General features: G+C 42.2%; 1 protein-coding gene and 1 long non-coding RNA gene across 4 annotated transcripts in view; one reads left to right on the top strand and one right to left on the bottom strand.

Moving 5' to 3' along the window:
• Positions 1 to 26,858, bottom strand: part of LOC308254324 — a 95,769-nt gene that overhangs the window by 44,665 nt on the left and 24,246 nt on the right. For 2 of the 3 annotated variants that reach the window (XR_013961212.1, XR_013961213.1), the window contains exon 3: positions 15,171 to 15,250. This is a non-coding gene — a long non-coding RNA (uncharacterized lncRNA). Of the gene's footprint in view, positions 1 to 15,170; positions 15,251 to 20,933; positions 21,151 to 22,726; positions 22,840 to 26,858 lie in introns of those variants that run through there. The other variant, XR_013961214.1, reaches the window with a different exon arrangement.
• LOC308254323 (GTP:AMP phosphotransferase AK3, mitochondrial-like) lies at positions 13,457 to 14,418 on the top strand (the record flags this gene model as incomplete). Its single annotated transcript, XM_080680288.1, has 1 exon — positions 13,457 to 14,418. Exon 1 carries the CDS (start codon positions 13,597 to 13,599, stop codon positions 14,416 to 14,418), a length of 822 nt encoding a protein of 273 aa, XP_080536414.1. The 5' UTR covers positions 13,457 to 13,596.

Below are 26,858 nucleotides of genomic sequence, written 5' to 3'. Positions count from 1 at the left end.
TCGATATTACTGTTTTCCTCTCCCATTTTCCTTTTTCCTTTTTCCCAGGCAGCGATCTGAGTCAACGATGCTACTGAGTAGATGGGAAGAAATACAGAAAAAATTCTACATAGGTTTGGTTAAAATTTCACTTTAAAAATGGCTCAAGAAAAGACTGCATAGGTTAAGAAATGAACTTCCAGACAAATATATAGGAGGAAGTTTGTGGCCAAGTTGAAAGCTTGAGAATCATAACTTTGAAAGTTCTTGTGCAGCCTGCTGCCTAATGTGTCTGTCCTGTGGACACAAAAGTGGGCAATTGGAGCAGACTCCTTTAGAGAACCTTTAGGAATTGCCACCCCCTCTTGCCTGCTATGGGATACAGCAAGTAAAGAAAAAAAGAATATCTCGTTTTTCCAGTAACAGAATAAACAGCTTTATGGCTTAAAAAGAATTTTTTTTCAGAGCTTGACACTGTATTGTTTGTTCCTATATCTGGTGCAAAAGGTTTTCACTCGGAGAAAGATAGAATCCACTGCCTAGGAAAAAAGTCTCCCTGGTTTCTGGCCCAGGTGTTGACATAAGCCCGATTCCTTTTCTGCTGCTGTGATGGTCCAGAGAAGTTTGCAGAGGGCAGCTGTTTGCACCTGCTGCTTTGTGGGGAGTGAGCTGTGCATTCCTCTGGTAGCAGTGCCTGCGGTGGTTTGGTGAGTCATAGTTAGACTTCAGAAATCACTGATTGGCTGCCTCCTGCACACCTCTTTCACCTCAATCTCCAAATCAACATTTTCTACAAATACATCATCAGTTCTTATAGGATCTTTAGCTTTCTAAAAAACCTTTGACTTCCTGATACTTCTCATTTCTCCAGTCTAGATGCTTAGGACACATCTGCTTTAATTAGACTACTTCCTGCTACCCAGCAGCCAGAAGAAGCTGAAAGAGGTACTGTGTTTAATTTACATGCATCTGAGGAGGTAATCACCTGTTGACTCTCTGTGTGGACACCCAGAATGTGGGCAGCTGGCCCTGGGCAGGGGTACATAATTAGGGTGTATGTGCTAGCAAGGTACTCAGAAGGTCCTGTCAATAGGTCCCATTAAATCTTCCTGAATTATGACCTGACCTCAGAATTATGACCTGACCTTTCAGTAGCATCCTTATATTTACAGGAGTCCATCTGCATGGCCACAATGTCATTTGCCCTGAAAGGGTTTTCACTCGGAGAAAGATAAGAACATGAATGACACTGCCATCCACCGGCCTCCACCAGCATCTAGATTGCTAGGAAGACCTGAAACATGTTATTTTTCTTCTTAACAAACTCCCACCCGCTCAAGCAAGTACACTCATTCACAAGTATAGAGCTGTCAGGGTTGGGGTGAAGGGTTGGTTGGGGATACAGGCATAGCATATTAGTGAACTCCTGAAACACATATACCCTCTCCTCCTTTGTGTAGAGATAACATCTGATCAAGATGACCATCAGGTGTGGTCTCCAAGGAGAAAGGTTCAGAAGGATAGCCCAAGACATGTGGATGTGGGTATCTGTTGTACAAGGGGAACAAAGAATCCCCTGGGCTCTACCTACAGGCTAAGGAGATAACAGAGAACACAGGCATGCCATCTGAAAGAGTCCTTCATGGGGCCCCTGCAGCTAATGAATGTGCAAGTACCTAGTGGTCTCCATAATAAGAGCATGTTCATTCATGAAAATTGGCAAGGTCAGGGAACATTTCATAATTATGTTATGCATTTCTGAGCTTTGTTTGTTTCATGTATTTAAATATAATAGAGTTTTTACAATTACAACTTTTAGACAAGTGTTCAATATTTGAAGCTAATAAAGTATGGACAAGTGCTTATAAGAATTGTATGCATTTCTCTGTGTTTTTATAGTAAGTATACTTTCTTGTGCAGTTTGAGCATTTATGTGCTTAAGCAAAGGTTATTAAGTTTTAAGAAGTGTAAAAAAGCAAACAGATGAGCTATGTAAGAAATGTTAATGCAAGATTAGACAAAGGTCAAATGGAATATGAAACAAACAAAATTACAAATGATGAGAGAAAAGTCAGAAGAATTCAGTAAGAATGCAAAAGTAGGAATTCTGTATAAAGAAGAATAGTTAAAAATTTGAAGAGTAGATATAAGACTAATAACCAGGACTGGATGTGAATAATCAGTGAGCTATAATGAAAAACAGAAGCCCCAAATTATAGAGTATAAATAGGAGCACTACAAAGTAAGGCTTTGGGGACAAGAGTTAAATACAACAATATTTTATGAGTAAATATTAGTAAATTCAAGAGTGGATATAATTCTGGGAAAAGCTAAAATGAATGTACAAAATTCTCAGGGTGGTTAGGGCCCTTGCTGTGTGTTTTAGCTGCAGCTGCTGGAGCTACAACCTGACTTGCTGAGTCACTGGCCAGTCAGGACCTTAGTGCAGAGGCCTAGTCACCACTTAATTGGCTGTGGCTGTATTTAAACACCTTGCTCTTATTTTATAACAACAACAACAATAATAATAACAAAGATAATGGTAATAATTTAAATATATTATTTAAATTATATTGATGCCCAATATAGTAAGCTTTATTGAAAGCTCACTATCAACTAGGCTCTGTTTCAACCTCCTTACATGTACTGTGGCATCAATCCTTACTAGGAGTCTTATGATCATCATTTTACAGACAAGGGATTTGAGGCAGAGTCCTGAGCTCAGATTAGCTTTTACCACTTTTTAAATGTCAGATCTTATAAGATAATATGAAGTAGAAAACTGTACTAATGGCCTGGAATACTAGCTTGTTCATGAACTACGCCAGGCGATGCTACATTGCAGTCTACTATTTCCATCTCCAGTATTTCCAAAGGCAGCCTGGTAGCTGCCTCACACTAACCTGGACCCCTGGACACAGAGTTAGAAAAATATGGGTTTATGGACAATAGTGGGCATTATCTTTAATCTGAACTAACTAAGGAAGTGAATTAGCTTGTTTATTGAACAATCTAATTAACCAGGCAAGGAGTCCTTTGGTTAAAAACAAAAGAGGGGCTACTTTAGTAGATTAAGACCCAAATCTTAAGTCTACCACTTATTAGTTGAAATTATGGGCAAGTAATTTAACCTCTTTAAGCTTCTGTTTCCTCCTACACTGCAAAAAAGACAAAAGGAATTAGGTTTTACCTGCAGCATGAAGAATTTAAGTGAAAAATCAATAGACTCAGGTTTCCCAGAGTCAGCATTTCCAACAGCGAGAAGGATCTGCCACAGAGGTATAGAATTCTCTTTTCCATAAACCTTTAAAACTATGATAGAGACTCAGTAGATAGATGGGTTTTGATGAGGCCTCTCCCCTTTGGAGTGCAGTTTGGTAGTCTGTGAAGGACTTACAGGTGGTCCCTTTGGTCTCTTAATGTCAGATTAATGACAATCTTTTGCTTCTAACCTATTTGCTTAATAAAAGCTAATTTTTATTTAATGTAATCTTTGTTTTGTTTGCCTTTACCTACATTCCAAACTTATTAAAATGCAGACATTTCTGTTTGAAAATTATTGGTCATTTATCTGTTTCAAAACAGCAGAAAGCCCCCATTCAAACTTAATATGAACCTGATACTCTTGGTCAGTCTCCCAAAATGCATCAAAAGCAGTCAACTGCCTCTAAGCTTCAATGAAATAAATAAGCAGAGAGACAGATGCAAAATGAAGAATGGTTACATTAAATGAAGAACTTAGCAATCACCTTTTTGTGCCCGAGCACTATAATTGATTAACTTAGGTCTACTCTATTTTTTTGTAGAAGCCAAAAATGGAGACAAAGACAGGTAAACAAATGTAGAGAGTGCAAGAATGAGCTTTATGCACTTGTGATGAGAGTTTCTGCCTGAGAAAGTGAGTGAGTTAGGCAGTGGCCACTTGTACCTGGAAGCATTGCTAGAGAAAACTACATCAGTGCTTCTGCTCCAGGGCAGACCAGACCCAGGAGAGTTGCTCAAGGGTGCAGACGTAGATACGGATTCATTCATGGTGCAGGCCAACTACACTACCTTAGGATGGTCCCCCAAACTATCTAAAACTTCCTGTCCTGGTGGAACATTCCATACAGGCAGGCAAGTGAGCAACCCCAAAACTCATTCCATTATTCCACAAACCTTGACTGTCCTACACAGCTTTGGGCTGTACTGGGGATACAAAGGTGACCTGGACCTAATCCTTGTTCTCAGCACACTTGCAGTTTCATAAAATAAACAACAACACATATTTAGAGAAGTTACTATAAAATATAATGAGAATCATGGCAGGGGAGGTAGAAGAGGTGTGTGATAGGGGTCCTAACGTCATCTAGGGGTCAGGGAGTTGTTGATAAAGAGAAAAAAAGCCAGACACTAGTTAAAGGCTGTCTAGGCAGATTTTATTCAGTAGGAAAAGAGACTTCTGTATAGAACTGAGCTCTATTCCAAATACAGCCAAGACAGCTGGGGATTCACAGCTAAGAAGCAGAGGGAAGGGGTCAGTAGACCAAAAAATACCAAGAGAAGACATCAAGGGTTGGGGATTCTTGCTAAATGGACCTAACAGGATTTTTGCTAAAGGCAGGTCAGGGACTCAGACATCAAGGGTGGGAATGAGGAACTTGATCAGTTCTTGCCAAACTGACTTAGCAGAATTCTTGCTAAAACCTGCCAAAGATGAGGCCTAGATGAAAAGAGGGCTCAGAGGAGGCTATCTCCTTTGAGGACTCAAAAGAGAGAGTCTTTGTCAGTTTTTCTTGCAAAAAGAGGTATTTAAGCTGAAAACTGAAAACTAATTAAGGTTGGAGGATAGCATATGCTAAACTGAGATGAGCATGTGTGAAGTCCTTCGAGGTGAGACAAGAGTGTATTTGGGAAAGTAAAAAAAAGCTGGTTACGATTGGTAAGTGAAGTTTGAGGCAAAGAGGGCAGGAAGGAAGACTAGAGGCATAATCAAAAGAGAGATTTGGAGGCATGTAAATTTGTTGGAAGTTCAGATTTTGTCCTCAGGACAGTAGGGCCGGTTTAACTGGGGGAATAATATGATTTGTTTTCTCTAGCCTCCAAAGTAGAAGATAATTGAAGGGGGCAAGACTGGAGGCAGGGAGTCCAGCTGAGCGCCTGCAATAGTAATTTGGGTGTGTGGTTGGTAATGTGACTTGGATGAGGGCAATGACCTGGGGCCAGAGAGGAATGGAAGGGTTAAGATGTTTAGGAAACAGGAATTGTAGGACTTGGGCATGATTTAGTGGCAGGAGAAAGGCAGGAGTCAAGGATGACTCCCAGGTTTCTGACTTTGGTAACTGGGTGGATACTGAGATTAGGAACATTGACGGAAGAGCAGCTTGCAGGGGAAGATGATACATTATTTGGGGACATACTGAGTTTCAGTTGTGAAACCTTTGAGTTTGGATCTCAGGTGTTGAATTCCTATGATCCTCAGTCCCATAGTACCTGGCGTTGTGTCTGGAGGGCAAATGTGGCAGACACCACCTGGACCAAAAGATAAAGGTTAACATCACCAGAGATGTCACGTGGTATCATATGCTCCTGATATGATGTGACAAGAAGGGCATTTCACCTCTGTAGTATTCTTTCCCAAAACCCACAACCCCAGTTAATCATGTGAAAAACAACAGACAAAACCAAATTTGGGGGAGGGGCATTTTACAGGATACCTGGCCAGTCCTTCTCAAGACTGTCAAGGTGAAGAAAAACAAGGAAAGGCTGAGAGACTGTCACAGACCAGAGGAGACTGGGGACACAGGGCAACTAAACGCAGTGTGGTTGCCTGGGTTGGAATCTGGAACAGAAAGAGGCTATTAATGCAAAGGGCGGTGAAATTGAAACAGAGTCTGGAGTTGAATTAATAGTAATGTACCCATCAATGTGTTTCTTAGTTCTGTCAAATGTACTTTGGTTATGTAAGTTAACAATGGGGGAAAATGAATGATGGGATTTATGAAAACAACTATTTATACAGCTTTTCCGTAAATCTAACATCATTCCATCAGAAAAAGTTTATTTTAAAAAATGACTATGCCATCGAGAACTGTCCACTTCCATCATCTGTGTCTTTGGGAACCGCAGCACATTACTTCCGGAAGGTACAGCAGCACCTTGTTTCCCAGCCCACATGGAGAAGGCAGTGCACCACAGAGGTCAGCTTTTCAGAGAATTGAAACTAACCCTTCAATCATAGACAAAACGAGTTATTTTCAGCTATTTTCGATGGCAAGCTTTCAGAAGTGGATGATAAAAATTCCCTGCTCTCTGAACAGAGGACACTAAGTGTCACTGAACCCTTTCTGGGTGAATCAGGGTCACCGGTGTGAACATCTGTTATTACATTACATCATACCAAGCATGGTTCTGCCTTCCTTTTCTTTCTTTCTTTTTTTTTTTTTCACTGTGGCATGAAGAAGTTGGAAATGCAGGGGCCACCTCCCCACAACTAAAGAAAGGAAAAATAAAGTTGAATATGGATTAAGAATATGACAGATGTTTGTGCAACCTCAGGTGAGCCAGCACTGGATAGAGAGCATCTTCCACCTTCTTAAACAGCAATTTAGCTAAGGACAGCAGCTGATTTTCCCATTTTCTGTGCCATTTTATGGTTAGTAATGTACCCTCTGCAGGTTTTTTTTAATGCAATGCATATCCTCTGGACAATAACTGAAGACGCCAATAAACCACCTTTATCTCATTCTAGGTAGGTCTGGGAAGCAGGTGGAGGTGAAGGATTAACCCATCGATATTTTCACGAGGGAGTTTACATTGTGGACTTTTCCAGCTCTGCTTAGAGAATATTTTCTTTGTGATGTACTATTTGGTTCCTATTACATGAAGAAGTGTCTAATAAAATTATTTGAAAAAGCAATGTGATGTGGACCTTGGCAACAGTCAGCCAGCGAAGTAAAGGGAGTTTAGTTTGAGAAAGAAGGATTAAAATTCTGTCTTTTATGCCACCCTCATCCAGAGCCATGTGCCAGCTGGGACTCCCTGCTTGGAAAGACCACATGACCCCAGAGCCCAACAACTGCCCACACTCACAGCCCCTCCTTTGGAAAATGGACTTCCCCCAGCTCTCTGTCCCAGCATGTCCTTCAGCCAACCTCTGACCTTTACTTAATCCCACGTGAAGACACAGAGTATCCTTCCCTTGAGTTACTTCTGCCACTGAAATGCAAGGCCCTTAGTATCACAGCCTCTGTTTTCTGCCTCTTTTTTATTGTCCAAATCACCTTAGTCAATGTCAGTCTGGGTAAATGTTTCTGGGTTAACTGATGGTTTATGCAAAAAATCTCTCCATGTAACCAGGCGAGGCAGGAGGTAGCAACTGTCAAACTATTGATATGGACAGAAGGTATTTAAAGAGCAGTGGGGATGTTTAAGGAGTTTCCTATACTTTGTCCACTTTGTCACTTGTTTGTTGGAGACAGGACCTGAGCTCTCATCAGCATCACAGACATAAATAAATTAGGCCGAGGCCCAAGGTTTTGACCTGAAACTAATTGTCAGCTAACTAATCTTAAAAGTCTGACTAAGGAAAATATATTTTAACATCTACACTATGTTTCCATTCCTCTAGGAAAATATGCAAAGATCTATACTTCCCTTAGGGCAGGGTTTATCAACTTAACTACTATTCTCATTTGGGGCAGACCACGCTTTGCTGTGGAGGGCTGTCCTATGCACTGAAGAAAATTTAGCAGCGAGAGTTACGAGAGTTAGCAAATTAAACTACAGGGTTCCCAGTTAAATTTGAATTTCAGATAAACAACAAATATATTTTTTAGTATAGGTATATCCCATGCAGTATTAATAGCATCCTAAGCCTCTGTCTACTAGATGTCAGTACCTTTACCACCCTCCCACCTCCCACCTCAAGTTGTGACAACCAAAAATATCATCAGATATTGCCAAATGACCCCTGGGAGGCAACACTGCCCCTGCTTTAGAAACACTGATTCAAAATAATGCTTAGAAAATTACAGAGCTGAACTTTATCATAGCTTCCAGAAGAAATAGCTATATCTGATAGAGTATCAGTGAGAGAATTAGCCATATTTAAACCATTATGAAAACATCACTCATTCTGCTTTTTAATGTCCCTTGCGATCAATTCCCTTTAGGTTTTCATGCCAATTAAATGCTTGGCTCTCTTTCAGATCATATTTCCTTTTTTCCTGAACTGCTAGAAAGCTTAGAGGTAAATTTAATGCTCAGTTGCCAAAGCCATCTAAGCTCATATAGCTAGTATTTTATTTTTTAAATACAAACATCTACATAGTGGCTTTCATATGCCACATATACTTTAAATGCTTTATAAATATTAACTTCCTGAATTCACTCTATCACTGCAACAACCCTATGGGTAAGCATTATTATTACCCTTCCTTTTCAGAATAAGAAACTGAAATCCTTTTTAAAATTTCTATGAATTATATTGCATCCTCATCATTACTTTATGAAGAAAGCCCCTTCAGATTCTGTTTGGGAGTTGGTTGGGTGGAAGTACTGTATTACACACTTGGCCACTGTGGCCACCAACTCCACCTACTTCTCCCAGGTGCACCCAGCCTCATGCCCAAGCCACAAGCCTCCCACCTCCCATCCTGGGCTTCCCCAAGATGGGGGTGCAGGGAACCTTGCTTCAAGCCCAGAATTGCACAACCAAGAATTGCAGAGGAATTAACATCTCATGGTCAAAATGTTACCAATTGGGAAATGGAAAGTAGATAAATCTGTTCTCTTTTTTTTTTCTCACCCTAGACCAGGGGTCGGCAAACTCATTCGTCAACAGAGCCAAATATCAACAGTACAACAATTGAAATTTCTTTTGAGAGCCAAATTTTTTAAACTTAAACTTCTTCTAATGCCACTTCTTCAAAATAGACTCAACCAGGCCGTGGTATTTTGTGGAAGAGCCACACTCAAGGGGCCAAAGAGCTGCATGTGGCTCGTGAGCCACAGTTTGCCGACCACTGCCCTAGACAGTCTGCCCTAAGATGCAGCTGTTCAGAGCATGGTTCCATAAGACAGAGCGATCAGTTGCACTTGGTGGCAACCAGCTCAGTTATGCCTGCTCAAATTTCTCTCCCTCCTCCCCAGCCTCACTCCAGTATCTCTGGCTTCTGCTCGTTGGGATTGTATCTCTAACAGAGCAGCAGCAGCAGCAACAAAGCATTGTCAGGCTTTGCTTTCTAAGGAATCCAGACTAAGACAATTATAAATAATTACAAATAAAATCACATTGAATCGAAGTTTACCTAGTTATTTCCATTAACTTCAGAGTCAGTACTAGTCACTGAGGTTCAATCGAATACAATTCTGGAACGTTATCCCGGGCAGGACGTTAAGGGCCAACCCCCTCATCTTTACAGCTGAAGACACCAAGACCCGGAAAGGGAAGGGGGCTGCTTAAAATCACAGGCCCTGCTAGTAGCCTTCAAACAGAGTATAAACGTTTAGTGCCTGCAATGTCAGATTTCTATATAAATTATTCCACGTTGTGCTTGCAAATTGCTTTATTGGTATTATTGTCCCTATTTTATGCTTAAGAAACAGAGGCTCAGAAAAAGTGAAGTGAAATGTTCAAGGTCACAACCTTAGCAAATGGAAGAATCGGGTTTGCACCAGGCCTCCAGACTACCCGCTGCTTCCTGGAGGCCTGGGGATGGACCCTGGCTACCTGGGGAGCTTGGTGGAAAACCAACATGGACTTAGAGGAAGACAGGCTTGAATTCAAGTCCTGGCTCATCCACTTAATAGATTTGCGACTTTAAGTTACTTAATTTCTCTGAGCCTCAATTTTTTTATTTCAAGAATGGGGATCATAACATCTATTCATAGTGTGGCTATGAAGAGGAAATGAGATAATACATGTAAATCTCCCACCACAGTGTCTACCCACAGTAGTTTCTTAATAAATGTTAGCCAGCATCAGTTCTCTGGAATCAAAGATGCCTTCCAAAAAGCATATTACCTTCTCTGTCATAGGTGCTTAAGTGCCAGGCATGGTGTTAGCATTTTCTATAGAGTAAGGAATTTCTTCTGACCATTGTAACTTCACTGAGAGAGGGCAGATGAGGGGAGTGTCTCTTACCTCCTCTTAATCTCTTATTTCCTCTACCAATGTCATAAACTTTAGTCATTTATATACTCCCTTGTTGAACTTTGCCATGTCCGTTTTTAAACTGTAGCAGTTTTAAAACTTAAATTTATAGTGAAGTTTTGTCCTAAGCAAGACTACTCTGAAGTATTAGGTATGATGTGCTAGTTATGTTTTTTCTTATACATTCTAAAACATAAATACTCCATCATTAAATTAAAAAGTGTCAGTATTTAAAATGCTCCAGAAAAAAAAAATAAGATAAAACATGATTGGAAAATACTCCAGAAAAACATCAAATAGAATAAAACTGGCATAACGTTGACCATGGTTGAAACATGGGGCTATACTATTTTCTAATTTTATGTATCTTTGAAATTTCCATAATAAAATAGTGTAAAAAATAAAATATACTTATCAAACCCAGGGGTAGGGGTGGGAAACATTCTCTGGCAGAGATCTAAAATCATCTCAAATTCCCCAGAAGATCACTTGGGCAACACTGGCCCACAATGCCCGCTAGAAAGTCACCAACACTCAGGCTTCAGTATTTCCCATGGGCTTCGTCCCCTGTGCTTAGAACAACTAGACACCTAGATAAATGCCCATTGAAAGTGCTGAATCCATGAACAAATGATGATCTCACCTGCTATCCTACTTGGGGCTCTTAGCTCTGTTTCCTTGGATGCCTTACACTGCTAACTCTCCCTTAGGGAGTGGGCAATAAATTAACATGGAAATTTTCACCTCAAAATGATTAGCAATGTAAAACTAGGCCTAATCGGAGAAGCCCTGCTGTTTCTATTTTACTGCTCTGCCATTTGGCTTCTGCTACTGTAAAGAAATACCTAGAAAATGTCAATAAACTTTTGAGTTGGCATTAGACTTATTTTTTTTTTTCTTTTGCTAAATGAGGTCAAATATGTTGGATGATATTATTTGGCTACTGGTTATGGTTTTTTGTCAAAGAATCTCTCGTCAGATGCTATCAAGACCAAGTTTCATAACCATTTTTCTCAAACAGCTTATGTGACAGCAGTTTGGAAAAGGAGGAAGAGGCGAGGTGGTTTCAGGAGCCAGAATGACTCAGTGTGCTTAGGGGTCTGACAGGGCCCAGCAGGCGCACGTGGAGTGTGCCTCCTCTGTGCTACTCTGGGGGCCATCCTCTCCCACTCCCACCTGGAGTCAAACCAATGATACCCACTCTCTGCAGATACTCTCCCTGGGATATTCTGAGACCAGAGTCTGGTACCAAATTAGATACCTCAAGCAAAGGGTGAATATACTAGATGTCTAAATCTATCCAGGATAGAAAGGCCTTGGTGGGATCCTGTGTGTGTGTGTGTGTGTGTGTGTGTGTGTGTGTGTGTGTGTGTATAATTATCCTAAAACTCAACAATAGCATCCAAATCAATTAGTATTATAAAAAATACTGTTTCAAATGATAACATCTTTTCTTTTTCCTTGGCTGCAGGATGTAGGCCAAATTTCTATTAAATATCCATCTATCTATCTTTTGAATCTTCTTAGGTATTCAGTGTAGACTTTTTTGGACACAGAAACAATAAGAGAGATTATATCACTATTTAAAGACCAAAAATAGAGAACTAATAAAAACGAAGCCTGAGAAATTAGAGCAGCAGTGCTACTCTGCTGCCACAAAACACAAATACAGAAATTAGGCTTGTGCTCCCAAAATCTGTCTTCTGGAAATAGCTCTCTCTCTCGTTTATAGAATGAGAACAGCCCATCAGATTATTTTTATGGATCTTTTTTAGAAGTGAAGCGGCCCAAGAATGGAAGAGAATGAAGTGGTTGCGGGGTTGGTGGCTCAGCATCCTCCCATTAGGATTAGCACCATGTGATGCAAAGCCTCATGCTGTATTAAGCCAGTGCAATCGGACTCCCCAAGACAAAGAAAGGGTCTTGCACAGCTCCTGGAGTAAATGAAACCTAAAACGTTTTTCCAAGGAAGTAACTGAAGCTTGTAACTGTCAATTTAAGAATTTTACATAAATAAAATACAAATGGTCCAAAAACAAATGAGAAGATTCTCAATCTCACTCTGGAGAAATTAAATTTAAACAGTACTTTCTTTTTCTATATACACTAGAGGCCCAGTGCACAAATTCATGCATGGGTGGGGTCCCTTGGTCTGACTCGATTGGAGCCTATCAGGCCATTGCCCAGTCCCAATCAGGCGATCCAGTGGGCTGGCTGAGGAGAGGGACTGCGGGAGGTTGGCTGTGGGAGCACACTGACCACCAGGGGGCAGCTCCTGCATTGAGCTTCTGCCCCCTGGTGGTCAGTGCGCGTCATAGCTACGGTCATCTGGTCGTCTGGTCATAATGGTTGCTTAGGCATATATATATATATATATATATATATATATATATATATATTTACAAATATATTTTTATTGATTTCAGAGAGGAAGGGAGAGGGAGAGAGAGATAGAAACATCAATGAGAGAATCATTTATCGACTACCTCCTGCATGCCCCCCACTGGGGACTGAGCCTGAAACTCAGGCATGTGCCCTGACTGGGAATTGAACCATGACCTTCTGGTTCATAGGTCGAAGCTCAACCACTGAACCACGCCGGTCGGGCTAAACAGTACTTCCTTACCTCTCTGCTGGCCTGTTGAAATAGCCTCCTGACAGCTCCCCCTGCTTCTATTCTTGCAGACAAGCAATCTTTTAAAAACAAAGTCATGTCTTTCCACTGCTTGAAACTTGGCTCCCCAATTTACTTAGCAGGTATATTTAAACATAAGTTACATCACACTTCAACACAAACTGAACACAAATTATATCACTCTGCAACTTTTTGCAGTTATGTCTTAGAAATCTTTTCATGTTAGCTTACAGAAATCTGCCTCCGTCTTTTTAGCTGCTGCCTGACCTTCCACAGTATGGCTATGACTCGCTTATCCATTCTCTTATTACTGAACATTTCTGTTGTTAACAATTTTTCACTGCTAAAAATGAGGCTGAAGTGAACATCTTATATGTGCCTTCTTGTTGGGAAGTGTTTGTCTAAGGAAGATTCTGAGGTCATTTTCAAAAAATTATTAGCCACTGCCAAGTTGCCTTGCAAACTAGCCGTGGGGACAGCCCCGAGCAGAAACCTCTTTTCTCACACCGCTGCCCTTATTTGCTCCGAGATGCAGTCTGGACAGTTTCACTGTCCATTCTTACAACTCATTCTTTAATTCTGGGAAATCCTTGTCTCTTCTTTAATTATTTCTTGAAATACTGTATCCCTCCATCCTCTTCATTTTCTACTTGTGAATGGTGGAACTTTTGAATCTACACTTCGTTTCTTTATTTTCCTTTCCTACATATCATCTCTTCAGCTCTTTATGCTGCATCGTGGGAGAAATTTATTGTCTCAATCTTTCAACTCATGAATTGGCTCTTCGGCAGTGTCTACTTTTTAAATCCATTTCCTCTGCAGGCTGCACGCTCATGGCGCGTGTCCCATGCGTGTCCTCGAGGCGCTGCCAAGCCTCCAGCCGGGAGCCGGGAGCCGGGAGCCAGGAGCCGGGAGCGCGCAGGCCAGGCCGGGGGTCCAACTGTCAGCGCGGCGGGCCTGGCTGCCAGCCATGGGGGCGGCCGGGCAGCTCCTGCGCGCGGTGATCATGGGCTCCCCAGGCTCCGGCAAGCACACCCTGTCATTGCGCATCACCAGACACTTCGAGCTAAAGAAGCTCTCCAGCGGGGAACTGCTCCGAGACAACATACTGAGGGACACAAAAACTGGTATGCTGGCCCAGCCTTTCGTGAAGCAGGGGGAGCTCATCCCGGACGACATCATGACTCCGCTGACCCTCCAGGAGCTGAAAAACCTCGCTCAGTACAGCTGGCTGCTGTGTGGTTTCCCCCGGACACTCCCACAAGCCGAAGCCCTGGAGAGAGCGTATCAGACACACCTGGTGCTGCACCTGAACGTGCCCTTTGAGGTCATCATGCAACGCCTCTCTGCTCGCTGGGTCCACCCAGCCAGTGGCCGCGTCTACAACCTTGAATTCAATCCTCCCAAAGTGGTGGGCGTGGATGATCTGACGGGAGAGCCTCTCATTAAGCGTGAGGACGACAGACCAGAGATACTCATCAAGAGACTGAAGGCTTACGAAGACCAAACAAAACCGGTCCTGGAATATTACCAGGAAAAGGGGGTGTTGGAAACCTTCTCTGGAACAGAAACCAACAAGCTCTGGCCCTATATACATGCTTGCCTGCAAACAAAAGTTCCCCAGACACACTGGAAGCATTGGTTATTCCATGAGGAAAAATGCTCGTAATTAGCGAGATGAGAATCTCTACCTTCCTTCATTTAGAAGTTCCTCCTTCTAAGACTCCACCATGTATGAATTCTTTGAAAATTATATTCGTATTATTTCTACGGATTTTATTCTGGGTAGTAAAGATATGCCAAAAGAGTCAGATAGTAAGACTTACCTTTTGAAATTGTCTGGTGTGTTTTATCCAGCTATCTTCTGTATGTAACTCAAAGTCATCAGAGATGGCTAGACTCTAAAAAATTCTTTTAGAGCCAAATTAAAAGAGCAATTGGCAGTAATCTAACTTTTGTTCAGTAAAAATAAGTGTTTGATAAGGTTGCCATGTTTTTCTTGGGGATATTGCTGGTCTGAATTGTCCTCTGGCCTATTCCTAGTGGAGAGGGATGTCACTGGGTGGGATTTCAATGAGGTGTTCAGTTCTGGTACCCCATTCCTCTGGCAATGGCCAGCCTCATGACCTATGGCCATGCCTGTCTAATTTGGGCTCCCTACCTGGAGACTGACCTGTCACTGCTCTTTGGTTCAAGGGTCGATGAAAGGGCATCGCTGGAAAATGAATCTCTGGTCCCTCCTACAGCAGTGCCCCAGGGACCTACATGTCCATGGTCCTTAATACACTCATGCTTCTGGTGTTTTCCATCTTTGGGGATGGAGTAGTCTTGGTGCCCCCTTCACCTTTGTGGCAATAGTCTTCTGTGCACATTTTAGAACGGGTTTCCTGTTTTTGCATCAATCCAGTCGACATCCCATACCTTAGGATTTATCCATGTTTCTGGTTCACTGGAAGTTTCACTTCTTTAGGATCATCAGTTGAGGCTCTTGCTGCACCATCCTGAAAGGAAACCAGATTTCTTTGTCCACCCTCAAAATACAAAGTCATCAGACCTCTTAGAGCTGCCACTTTTGATTCTGGCTGCACAGCAGAATCATCTTGGAGCTTTAAGACTGAATACCCTGATAACTTTGATTTAGTTATCAGAGGTGGGGGCTATGTTTGTTGAATTATAAAAGATTCCAAGCTTTTGCAAACCACTATGGGATTACCTCTGGAGGGCCAGCCTTCAAAACAGGATCCGGCGGAAGCTCAGAACCACTTGGCAGTCTCACCAGTGGGGACTTTCATACAAAAGGCTCTGCCCTCCTTGTCACCTCTTTTCTCCCACATAGATATTTAAGCAATAGGTAGTTTATCATTATTTTATCATTAGTCATCACCATGTCTAACTAACATTTTTCATTTGATCTGTGTTGCTCACCAAATGCCATATCAAATGTCATTCTAGTTACTGATTTTTGGAAACTTGTTTAAACAGCCTTTCCTGTGTGGCTGGTTGTTCAAATTCTCTGATATCTCTATTGTATTTAAACTCAGCTAATGATGCTCACTTCAAGTGTGGTGGTTGAGGAAATCAACTTGCAATAAGATCCTGATGTAGTTACTTTATTTTCTAGTCTTCAATAGCTTTGGTTTGGTCCTAATTAAAAATCTGAAATAAGCTCGTTAAATGGATTTGGAAGATGAGGTGACCCAAAACACAATGCATTTCTCCAAACAGCTACATTTTCTATTAGTGACTTACTTAAGCTGAAATGGGAACATGTTTATGTGCAACTGTGAGTTGTCCTCTTTCTCTAATTAGGCCTACAATCCAGACTCAGGCCTATGATCTTGTGAGGTCCTTGCATATTTCTGGTTGTCGATCATCTAGACAACTTTACAGCAATGCCCTCTCCAGCAAGGGATAGGAAAACACCAGGTAAGCAGAATGAATATTGAATTTGAATAGAGTGCAGGTGGGGAGTCAGAATTAGGAAGAAAATTGGGGAAGTATGTGAGAGGACTTTGACTATCATGACATGATGGCACCACCCACCCTTCAGCAAGTGTAGAAAATTGTCATAATGTCAGGAGATTGGGAGAAATATTCAAAATTGGTGGTGGTTGTTAAGGACTCCAAAGGGGCTAGGATTATCTACAGGTAATCAGAATGGTGTGTTAAATGAAAAGGACGTCAGGCCACGTGGATACAGAATTTAACTACTGTCAAACTGTAAGGCTTTGGGAGTTTATCAGATATCCCACTGAGCCAGTGTTGCAAGGGTGGCAGATGCCCACCCAGTTGTGATTTTATGAGGAAGAAATCATGAAGTAGAAGAAATGAGGAGGATGTAAGGTTAAATGTTGACAGGAAAGACTCTGGGATGAGAACAGAAAATCTATTATTGGAGGGGTGGGGAATTTGAGAGTGAAATAAATTAGAAGAAAATCTTTAGAACTAAGAAAGAAATGAGAAAATATTAGCAAGAGAAGTGATGGAATTGTGATAGGAGAAAAAGAAACAGATCTACACTCAGAGGGAACATGCTCTAGTTATGTTGTCTTAATTTTTTTCTATTTCTCCTTATAAAAAATGAAAAATATTCCTACTACCTTCCTTGAGCACTGGGACATTGATAAGAACCATTAACTTAGGTAAGTAAAGAGGTCCAGGTAAATTACTTTGAAACAAATTAAGTCTTATTGGGATTTTTATCTAGCAATAATAGGATTTACTTCCTGGAGTCATTACCATTTGAAATGGCCATTTCATGGGGGCTATAACAGGTGGATACATTGCATAGGATATGCCTCCAAATGCGATCATTTCAGAAATAATTTGGGAATCAGTGAAAATCTTTAGCAAGTTTAACAATCCTAGAATCTTCCTTTCCTTAGTCTCCATGACTTTGCTTTCAAAAGTTAGCAAATTTAAGCAATAAAGCAATCAAGTGATATTTTTGTATTTATATGGAGCCTGGGCTCTGGGTTAGCCTTTGCAAGTGACAACAAGGTGAGATTCAAGCTAAATAACTATAGTCTGAAAGCAACGTTTTCAACTCAATTGTACTCTCTTGTCACTAAAAATGTCCTCGTAAATAAAGTGGACAGGGATCCTCAGATTAAACTCTTAACAGGAAGCTGTAGTGACTAGTCAGTCCCAAAGCCATACCAAGTGCCAGCCAGTGTTGCTGCTGCATGTGTGAGCACCAAAGGAGGAGAAATGTTCTCAAAACAAAACCAAAAATCACTAACAACAAAAAAAGCAGCAATACCTAGCAACAACCCTAATCCCTTGCAGGGACCCTGTCCTATTTGGATGGCTTTATGCTTCTGGTCTCCAGCTGGATATGCTGTTCGCCATTTTCTTTGCCTTAAGCAGAGCCTGCCTTAAACCATGATGTGTGGTTTCAAGAAAGTAAAAAAGTCTACTTATTGTCCACAGGTCCTTCCTCTTCTGATGATAGTCACTAAAAGGGGGGACACATTTTTCTATTTAATAGTTAATAATACTCTTAGAATCATCTCAGAAAACTCAACATCGTGGCTAATACTTATTCCAGGAGAAAAATGAGGGATATAAGAGGGCAGAGAGAGTGATGATTGTCCAAAGCATGGGTAGTGGTGAGGTGGGATGTGTGATAGCCAGGAAGGATGTCAAGAAAATGGTACTGGCCTAACTGGCATGAGTCAGTGGTTATATGCTGACCTATGAACCAGGAGATCACGGTTTGATTCGCAGTCAGGGCACATGACCGGGCTGTAGGCTCAATCCCCAGTTGGGGGTGTGCAGGAGGCAGCCAATCAATTATTCTCTTTCATCATTGATGTTTCTATCTCTCCCTTCCTCTCTGAAATCAATAAAAATATATTTAAAAATATAAAAAGAAAATGGTACTAAAAGGGAAGCTTTTTTAGGAAAACCCTCAGTCACATATCTGCCTAATGCAAGGCTAGGTGGTAATCAAATATTTCTTAGTCCAGCAAACCTTCCTCCTTGCCCACTACAGAGCAATCTCTAAAAGTTTTCTCTGACACAACAGGTACTTGCCACATGTAATCCGTGGACATGGCTCAGCGTTTGCTGCACTGATATTTTGCAATACTTTTAACAACTACTTCTCCTTGCATGGCCACTGCTACTTCCAGGAAAGGGTGTCCATTCTGTGCTCGGATGCATTACAGCTGCGGCTTGCCTGGAGTTTGCTCATCACCATATGGCCTTCTCAAGTCAGAAGCCTTCTTTCATCATGTCTCACATGTGTTGGCTAATAGTCATGGGATTACCCTTTCAGTGATCTAAAGCTGAACAGCCAGCTGAGCATTACAGGCCCCAGGTAGATTTAGAACTTAGCCTTGGTCTTAAAATCAGCAGGAGCTATTGGGTGAACACTCACGGGAACAGCACAATAATATGTCCACACAAGTGTATGTGGTGGGAGGAGAGTGCCATATCAGCAAATACATGTTCTAAAAATGTAGAAATCCCAAACATGCCTGGGTCTTGAACTGCATTAATGAGTTTTTGCATTGTTAGGTAACCACACACTCTGTGCAGTTTATTGGGGAAGCCCAGCCACAAGTATGGGCCTGCTTAGTTTTAGACACCTGGTCAAATCTACTTGCTCCCAACTCCCTAAAGACACAGCGTCAGGGCAAGTGTGGATCTCCAAGGCTGAGCTGTACCAGTTAGCTCAATGGGAGTGCTCAATCTGACCCTTACCATGGCCATACGGAGCCTCACTAAGGCTTTGGATGAGGGGTCACAGTCTCCCTGGGAATAAATTTAATGAATTGCTATTATGTTTGGATTGCCCTGCCCACACTCACCAACTATTTTAGATAACACATGACTCTGACTCACAGAAAAGAGCAAAGAACTGCACCGTGGCTCTAAAACATGCTGCTCACCCACTCCCTTGGGCAAGAGCCAGAAAACACTCAGGTCTCTAAGTGCTGACAGTGAGGGCCAACCCCCCGCCCCCCCCCCCCACCAGCCCCTCTAAGCAAGGTCACCAAAATGCAGCAAAACACAAGCACATATTTAAAAATATCTCCTAAATATACAAATGGACAACTTAAGAATGTGGGGGCTAAAGAAATAAAGTAAAGGCCTTTTATAGCTTAATGTCTTCTGTGATCTAGTGAGCTCTGCCCAGAGGCTGTGGGTGGGATGAAGCCTGAAAGCATCCACATCAATAGGGGTTCTGGGGCCACCAACATGGTAGATGCAGGGCCTTCTTAAAGGGACCAGTGGCTCCAGATGATGTCGTGGAAATTAAGCCACACAGTCTGGTTTCACAACCCATGGCATCTTGCCTTTGCCAGGTTAATTTTCAGAGGTTGTTTTAGTTGGAGCTCCTTTGGCTTCCAGGTCTGAAGCCACTCAAATTTGCTCAAATAAATTGTGTATTGTGTGGGGACAGCAGGCAGAAGGGACAGTGCACACCCTAGGTATGAAAAATCTTGGGAATTCAGGAATTGTTAACAACCAGACCTCAGTCAGGGCAGGAACTGGAACCCCTCAGAAGCCCTCCTGAGCTGAGCTCCTTCATTTAGTGCAGGTTCGCAGGCTCCACGGCCTGTGGGGCTCATACACATGAAACAGTGGGTCCAAAATGAAAATTGCACGTGTCCCTCAGGCTCAGGGTCAGGGTCTGGGTAGCAAAATTGAGTAGTGGGGACTCTGGGCCACCTATATAAAGCAGAATTCTTCATTCATCTTGTCTCCTGTAAGTTTGCTGACAGTGCTTTATTTACTCTGTGTAGAACCCCACAGGCAGCAGGTGAATCTGCAGTGTGCCCATTAATGCTTCTGAATGGATACTCATGGGAACATATGTGCAGGTGAGCTCCAATGGTCTCTGAATGTATGCTTTAAAAATCTGATAAGACCCAAATACACCTCAAGTCTGGCTTCTATGTTATCACCATGTTCATTCTTAGGTAGTCACAATTCCCATGCAGTTTGGCTGGAAGCTCATCCATTTTTAAGTGTGACATATTCCATTGTTTATGTGTTGGCAATCATTTAAAATTTAATCACCTGTAAGCCAGACAAAACATGCTGTGAATCAGATATGTCCTGTGGGTGGCTGATTTGCAGAAGCTGGTGCCCTAATGCCTCAGCTTACATTGCACATATCTGTTCCCTTATGTTCCTTAACCATATTAGCAAATTCTATCTACATCTCCCAGTTCAGACTCCCTAAAGAGTAATTTAATTGGTTCTGGCTTGGGTAGGGGCCATTTCTGGTCTAATCACACAACAGTTGTAGGTGAGGAAGTAGGTGTGGCAGATAAACTGAGTAACTGTTGTTGACATTTCCAGAGTTTGTTTCCTCTTTGGGTCATGTTCTTGAACTGAGAAGGGAGCAGAGGGGTTGTCTTATTTGAACTTTCTGAACCTTCCTAAATAAAAGAAGCTGGCAATGATCAGATGCCCTGTGAAAATGGCCTAGCATGCTTAGAGGTGGCAATCTAACTCTGACAGGGTGCCTTCTCCACCAATTATTCTCAGTCAGTTTCTGAGAACAGAGATGACTATGGGCCATCACCCAAGCTTTCTTCCCCCCCCCCCCGCCCCCCACCCGCCCTTTGGCCAAAATTGACCCCTTTGTCTTTTTTATTTACATTTCTAAACAATACCACTCCTTTTTACTAATGTTTGTTTGGAAATAGGCCTATGCCTGATTACCTTGCATAGAGGAAGTTCCAGAATATGCTCTCCCCAGTGAGAAAAGGAATCGGCAGGTGTCAGTTTCTGAGGTGAGCTACTTGTCTTCACACAGTCCTTAATTTTTTTAGCGGTAAAAAGCTCTGGCAATGATGTATTTTTCTCTGCTTGCTTGACCTGATCATATAATCTGCATTCTGATCCAGCATTTTCCAAGTCTCTGCAGACTCCACTCAATCTGTGTATTATGCAAGACAACATTTCTCAGTCTTACAAAAGTATCTTTTCAAACCTCACATTTCTGAAAGGTAGCACCAACATTCTTTGCTGCTCTACCCACAGCAGACACAGAAGAGCTCCCCTTGCTTTGGGATCAGAATGCCTAAGTATGGGTCCAGTGTGTCATTGATTGGCTGCTCTGAAATGTTTTAAAAACAGAGGCAATCATGGAATAAAAATAAATTAGGCTGGCTCCCTTAGGTTTGGGGGAGGAATTATAAAGCTCTTAAAAAAACTTTTGAATTATTGTACCTCTCTTGGGGAAATCTAGACTGGGAATCCATCCAGGTTTGGGAATACTCCTAAGAGCATGTGTCTTTTTTGGTCCCAATCTGTCTTCAACCCCAATATTTGGGATAACAACAAATTACTCAAAGACTCTAGAATCAGCACCAAAGCCTTAGGTCAGTGGTCGGCAAACTGCAGCTCACAAGCCACATGCGGCTCTCGAGCTGCGGTTTGCCGCTCTGTTGACTAATGAGTTTGCCGACCACTGGGATAGGGGCTTAATCACAAGGAACAACAACAACCTGTAATTATTGGAATCAAGAATCTAGGTCAGTGGTCGGCAAACTCATTAGTCAACACACCTGCAGTTTGCTGACCACTGCAGGTTATGGTCAGGGAGCCTCTAATCTCTAACACTTCAAAGAAGGGTGTGTGTGTGGGGCGGTAAGCTCCTTTCTCCCTTTCATTTGCTACTGGGAGCTTAAAGCTTGGAAGCCTATACTGGTATAGTGGACATTTAATTTTCTGTTGACTCCTCCTGAGTCTGATTACAACACACTCATTTCCCTGTGAACCTCCTCTTGAACTCTATTCTTCACCCCCAATCTGCTGTGACTCTAGCTTCAGGCCTGGGTACCAGGTCTGGGTCTAGAAGATCACAGGAGCCATGATTGGTTCAGAGACAGACACATGTCCCAAACTAGACCAGGAAGACCAGTCCCGACATTGTTGGAACTAGAAAGAGGTACCTGACGCCGGGATTGCTGAGCTGGTGGGCAGAGCCCTTTGTAACATCTTTACCACCATGTAGGCAATGAAACCAACACCAATGAAAGCAGGGCTGAGAGAGAGAAGCAGTGGCAATGTCCTTGTACTGTTGAAAGCCCTGGATCTAACTGTGCCTGAAATCACCCACCCAACTTCCCAGTTACATGGATCAATAAATCCTGGTTTTTCTTTAAGTTGGTTTAAATGGGACATCTACTTAATAATTACAATGGTTGGGACTAATACACCTAGTCTAGTGACAACTTCCTAGTTCCCATATTTCCCACATACTCCTCCCTTCATCTCACTGATTTTACCAACTCATGTTAATCTACATGAGATTCCAGCTTTACAAGGTAGAACTCACCACTCTTTAGACCCGAGTTTTCTTAACATCCTACAGTAATCCTTTCTGGATCATGAGGTTGTCGGGGTTCAGATTTTATCATTAAAGTACACAGCCAGCCGCTAAGTTACTTCCCATAAAAATAACTGTCCTAAAATTGAAGCACCAATTGAGCTGCTCTTGGGAGCTTCACCTTGAGATCCTTTGGAAACAAATGTCACCTTTTCTGCCATCTGCCTTATGGATAATGGCTGTTGTGCTGCTATCTCCCTGCTGTGTCCTCATCCCACTCTCCTTAGCAGAGGAAAAAGTCAAAATAAACCTTTGCCTTCATTTGACGCCTGAGTAAATAAACACCCGGACACATGCCAAGTACTGTCAGAGTACATGTGTCCTCACTCATCTGAAAGAAACACAACCTGCCGAAAACCACTTGGAGGCCCTGAGTGTTCCCAGGACTCTGTGTTCAGGCAGAATATTGGTATTGTCCCCAGTGCTGGTCACAGAATGCCTTCATGGCCCAGCCATTCCTGGGAGGTTCTTTCCTTTGTTCTGGTCTCCCTCATCTTGTACAGGGGATCTGGGGAGACTTTGTTCATGGAGAGTCCATAACACTACACATTTATGGGTGGGGGAGAAGCAGGAAGAAGGAGTAGGAGTAGGAGAGGGGAGGAAGAGGGAGGGGAGGACAGGGACAGGGAGATGGGAGTGGGACAACACCTTTATTATAACCATTTAAATTAGTACAGACTAGAAATTAGACTGTACCTTAAATGTTAAGAGAGTGATATTGAAGAAAATTCGACAAGTGAAAACTCTTTGTGCTATTAATTTATAAAATTAGACTTTGAGCAAATGTGTGCTACTGGAAGTAATTTTTTTATTAATATAGAGAAAAACAGACAGTAGAGAGAAAATTCAATCTATACAAAAATATATATAGTGACTAGTAAAAGCCTCTCTCCACACTAACTCCCAGGCCCTCTCTCCCTTTGGTTAACAGGTTTTTGTTTTCTGCTAAGAAAAAAAAGTTATATAAATATGTATATTTATATAAAAATTATATAAATAAATATATATACATATATATTTGTTTACACAAAAGAGATCAAATCACATGCTCTTTTGTAACTTATTCCTTTTTACTCAACAATATGAACGGAGACTCATTCATAGCAATGCAAACAACTCTATCTCATTCTCAGAATCGCTGCCTGCTATCCTGCTGAAGGCTCATTTATGTCACTAGTTCCCATGCACGGATGCTTAGCTTATCTACAGTGTTTGCTCTTGCAAACAATACTATTTCTTGGTGTACATGATAAAATTCCAAATGAATTTGCTGAGTCAATGACTTGATACCCTTTGACATTTGATTAGTTAATATCAAATTGACAGTGCTTTATTTATTACCAATAAATAGTCATTTGCCTATATCAATTAGCATTAAGGCTCTGTGCATATACATGAAAAATCTTAAGTAATTTGGCTCACTCACATGAAGATTTATTCTCACTTTGTAAAATGCATCCAGAAAAAGACATTTCGGAGAGTTGTCAGCAACTGGGCTGCTTTCTTCCTGCTTTGCCACATCAGGTGTGTGGCTTCCTTCCTCAAGGCCACCTGGTGGCCCAGCATGCTTGCTGGAGCTCTGTTACACCTCACATCTGCCTTCCAGGAGCAGACAAAAGAGGGAGGAGAAGAAAGAAGGAGACACCTAGACGAGTCAGTTCTTTTAAGGAACCTTCCAGAAAGTCCCACATAACATTCCTGCTCACATTTCATTGGCCAGAACTAAATCACATGACCACACCTCATGATAACGAGTCTGGGAAATGTTTGGGTGGCAGTGAAGCCTGCCAAACAATTAGTATTCAGCTTCTGAGGAAGGAAAAGAGAAGAGGGCAACTAGCCTCTCCCACATCACTCAGCTTGATAACTTCTAAAATGCTGCTGCTTTTCAGTTTTTAGTGGAAAGAACTTGCTATGAATATATTTAAAACAAACACAAATACTGCTCTGCAGCTCCCACTTTCTTGCAGCTCTGTTTCATCTCTCTAGCCATGTGCTCATTTGGATGTCTTCATCCTAGAGCAATAGAACATTCACCCATAGGAGCAGAGAGACACAGAGCTCTAAAAACTTTCCTCATGCAGCACACAGCTATCATCACAAGGAAAGCACTGGCTCCATGTATAAGGAACCCATCATCCTCTTTAACAAATATCAACTCAGAGCCAACCCTGTTTCAACTAACTCTTCCCATTCTCCCAAATTTTTTGAAAACTCCTGTCATATAATTTCACCTATAAACTAGAGGCCCGGTGCCCAGATTTGTGCACAGGTGGGGTCCCTCTGGCAGGTGGGGTCCCTCGGCCACCAAAACCAGCTCTCCAACATCCCCTGAGGGGTCCTGGGTTGCGAGAGGGTGGTTCTCAGGTGACACACCCTGGACTCAGGCTCCCTCCTCTCTGGTTCCGGGTGTGTCACCTGAGAACCCCAGTTGCCAAGTCACTGCAGCTCGGCAGCTCCTGCATTGAGCATCTGCCCCCCTGATGGTCAGTGCGCATCATAGTGACCAGTTCACTGGTCGTATGGTTGTTTGATCACTTAGGCTTTTATATAGATAGATAGATACATCAGCATGTATCTCTAACAGATAAGGTTTGAAAAAAAAATACCACAATGCAATTATCATATGTAAAAATAGTAATCCCTTAATACAAAAAGTCAGTGTTTATCTTTGCAAATCTCACAAACCTTTTAACAATTTGCTTAAACCAAAAATCCAAATAAGATCCCTACATTGGAACTGGTTGATGTGTTTAGTATCTTTTAACGTATAGATTTCCCCTCCACCTCCTGTTTTCTTACATTTAAAGGAAATTTATTATAAAAAATTTGAAACACATACAAAAGCCTATAGGCATTTCCATTTGCAACCAGTGGTTTAATTGGTACTCAAATCTCCTCCCTTTTCGGCATCTCCAACCTTCCTCCTCACCCCATCTGTCTGGGCCTTGGTGCATACACTCTTGATAACCTTGGGCTTCAGGAATGTCCTGGGTTTTGTCAAAGCCCAGTCTCCTGGCTCACATTCTCTACCCTTTCCTTCTGTGGGGGAGCCCTTTCCTGATTTGGTTCCTGCCTTCTGGATCTGTCCTTGCTCACATGCTTCAGCGTCCCTGCTTTCAGCGCTCCTTGGTTGCTAGTTGCTACATTATGTTCCTAGATACCAGCTTGGCTCTCTCTTGCCCAGCTTTGAACCCACCCCCATTCAAACTGTCATTTCAAATAGACTCCACACACCCATTTCACTAACACACACACACACACATACACACACACACACCACCAACAACAACAATAACGATGACATATGAGTTCAGATATTTTTTTCCTTCATCAGCCACATTAAATTATCACCATACCTCCTACTTCCTTCTGTCCTGAATGAATTAACCACCTAGTGAGACAGCAGAACAGATTAAGTCCACACACTAACAGTGTCCCTTCCCGCAACCTGAATGCAAAAACCAATGTGTAGCCTGGCCGGGGGACCTGGTGTTTAGACGTACAAAGATTTCCCAGGTTGTTGAATAATCAGAATATACTGTACTTATTGATGTATCATGTATATCCAAATGTAAGTTTAGGTTGGTGGCAAAGACAAAATCATTGTCTTGTTTCATCAGGCTTGCTGGATAGATTATACTCTTAATATACTGCTGGAGTTGAATTTGTGCTGTAGTGAAAAGCAGAGCTGACAACAAGAGGAGCAGAGTGACTTGTTGAGTTTGTTTGCTGGCTCTGCTTTCTTCCCCTCCTCTGATCCCAAGTGTTCACAGCTTATCTGTCTCCCAAATGGTCTCCCAAAATAACTTTCTCCCCAGGGGTCTTTATCTCTGCTCCCTTCAATGGAATAAACGGATTTCTTTCCAGTGGCCACCGTTCAGCTGAACTTTCTGCCTTCCAGAAATAGAGTGTGGCTCTAGCCAGCTAATCCTGTGTTCTGTGAACTGCCCCAGCAGGGAGGGGCAGGCTGCTGTGCCCGAGTCTTATATAAGACCCTCCGCATGAGGAGCAGTGCCAGCCGGAGCAGGAATGTGCCCGGCAGGGCCACACTGCTGTCCCACTGCTCTCCTGTCCCCACCATGTGAACTACTGGCCATTCAGAGTGGGTCACTTAATCTGTTATTTTTATTACAGCTCTGGCTGCTACTTTACTAGAAAATCCGAGGGAAGGTACCCTTCCACTGCCAAGTCCCCATCAGGAAAGCAAGTAGCCTTTGAAAGAACAAAGACCTTGTACAGGCTGGAGAACT

The sequence above is a fragment of the Plecotus auritus genome, assembly GCF_963455305.1.
Source record: "Plecotus auritus genome assembly, chromosome: 7".
NCBI classification, from domain to species: domain Eukaryota; kingdom Metazoa; phylum Chordata; class Mammalia; order Chiroptera; family Vespertilionidae; genus Plecotus; species Plecotus auritus.
This window is presented reverse-complemented; position numbering and strand designations above follow the sequence as displayed.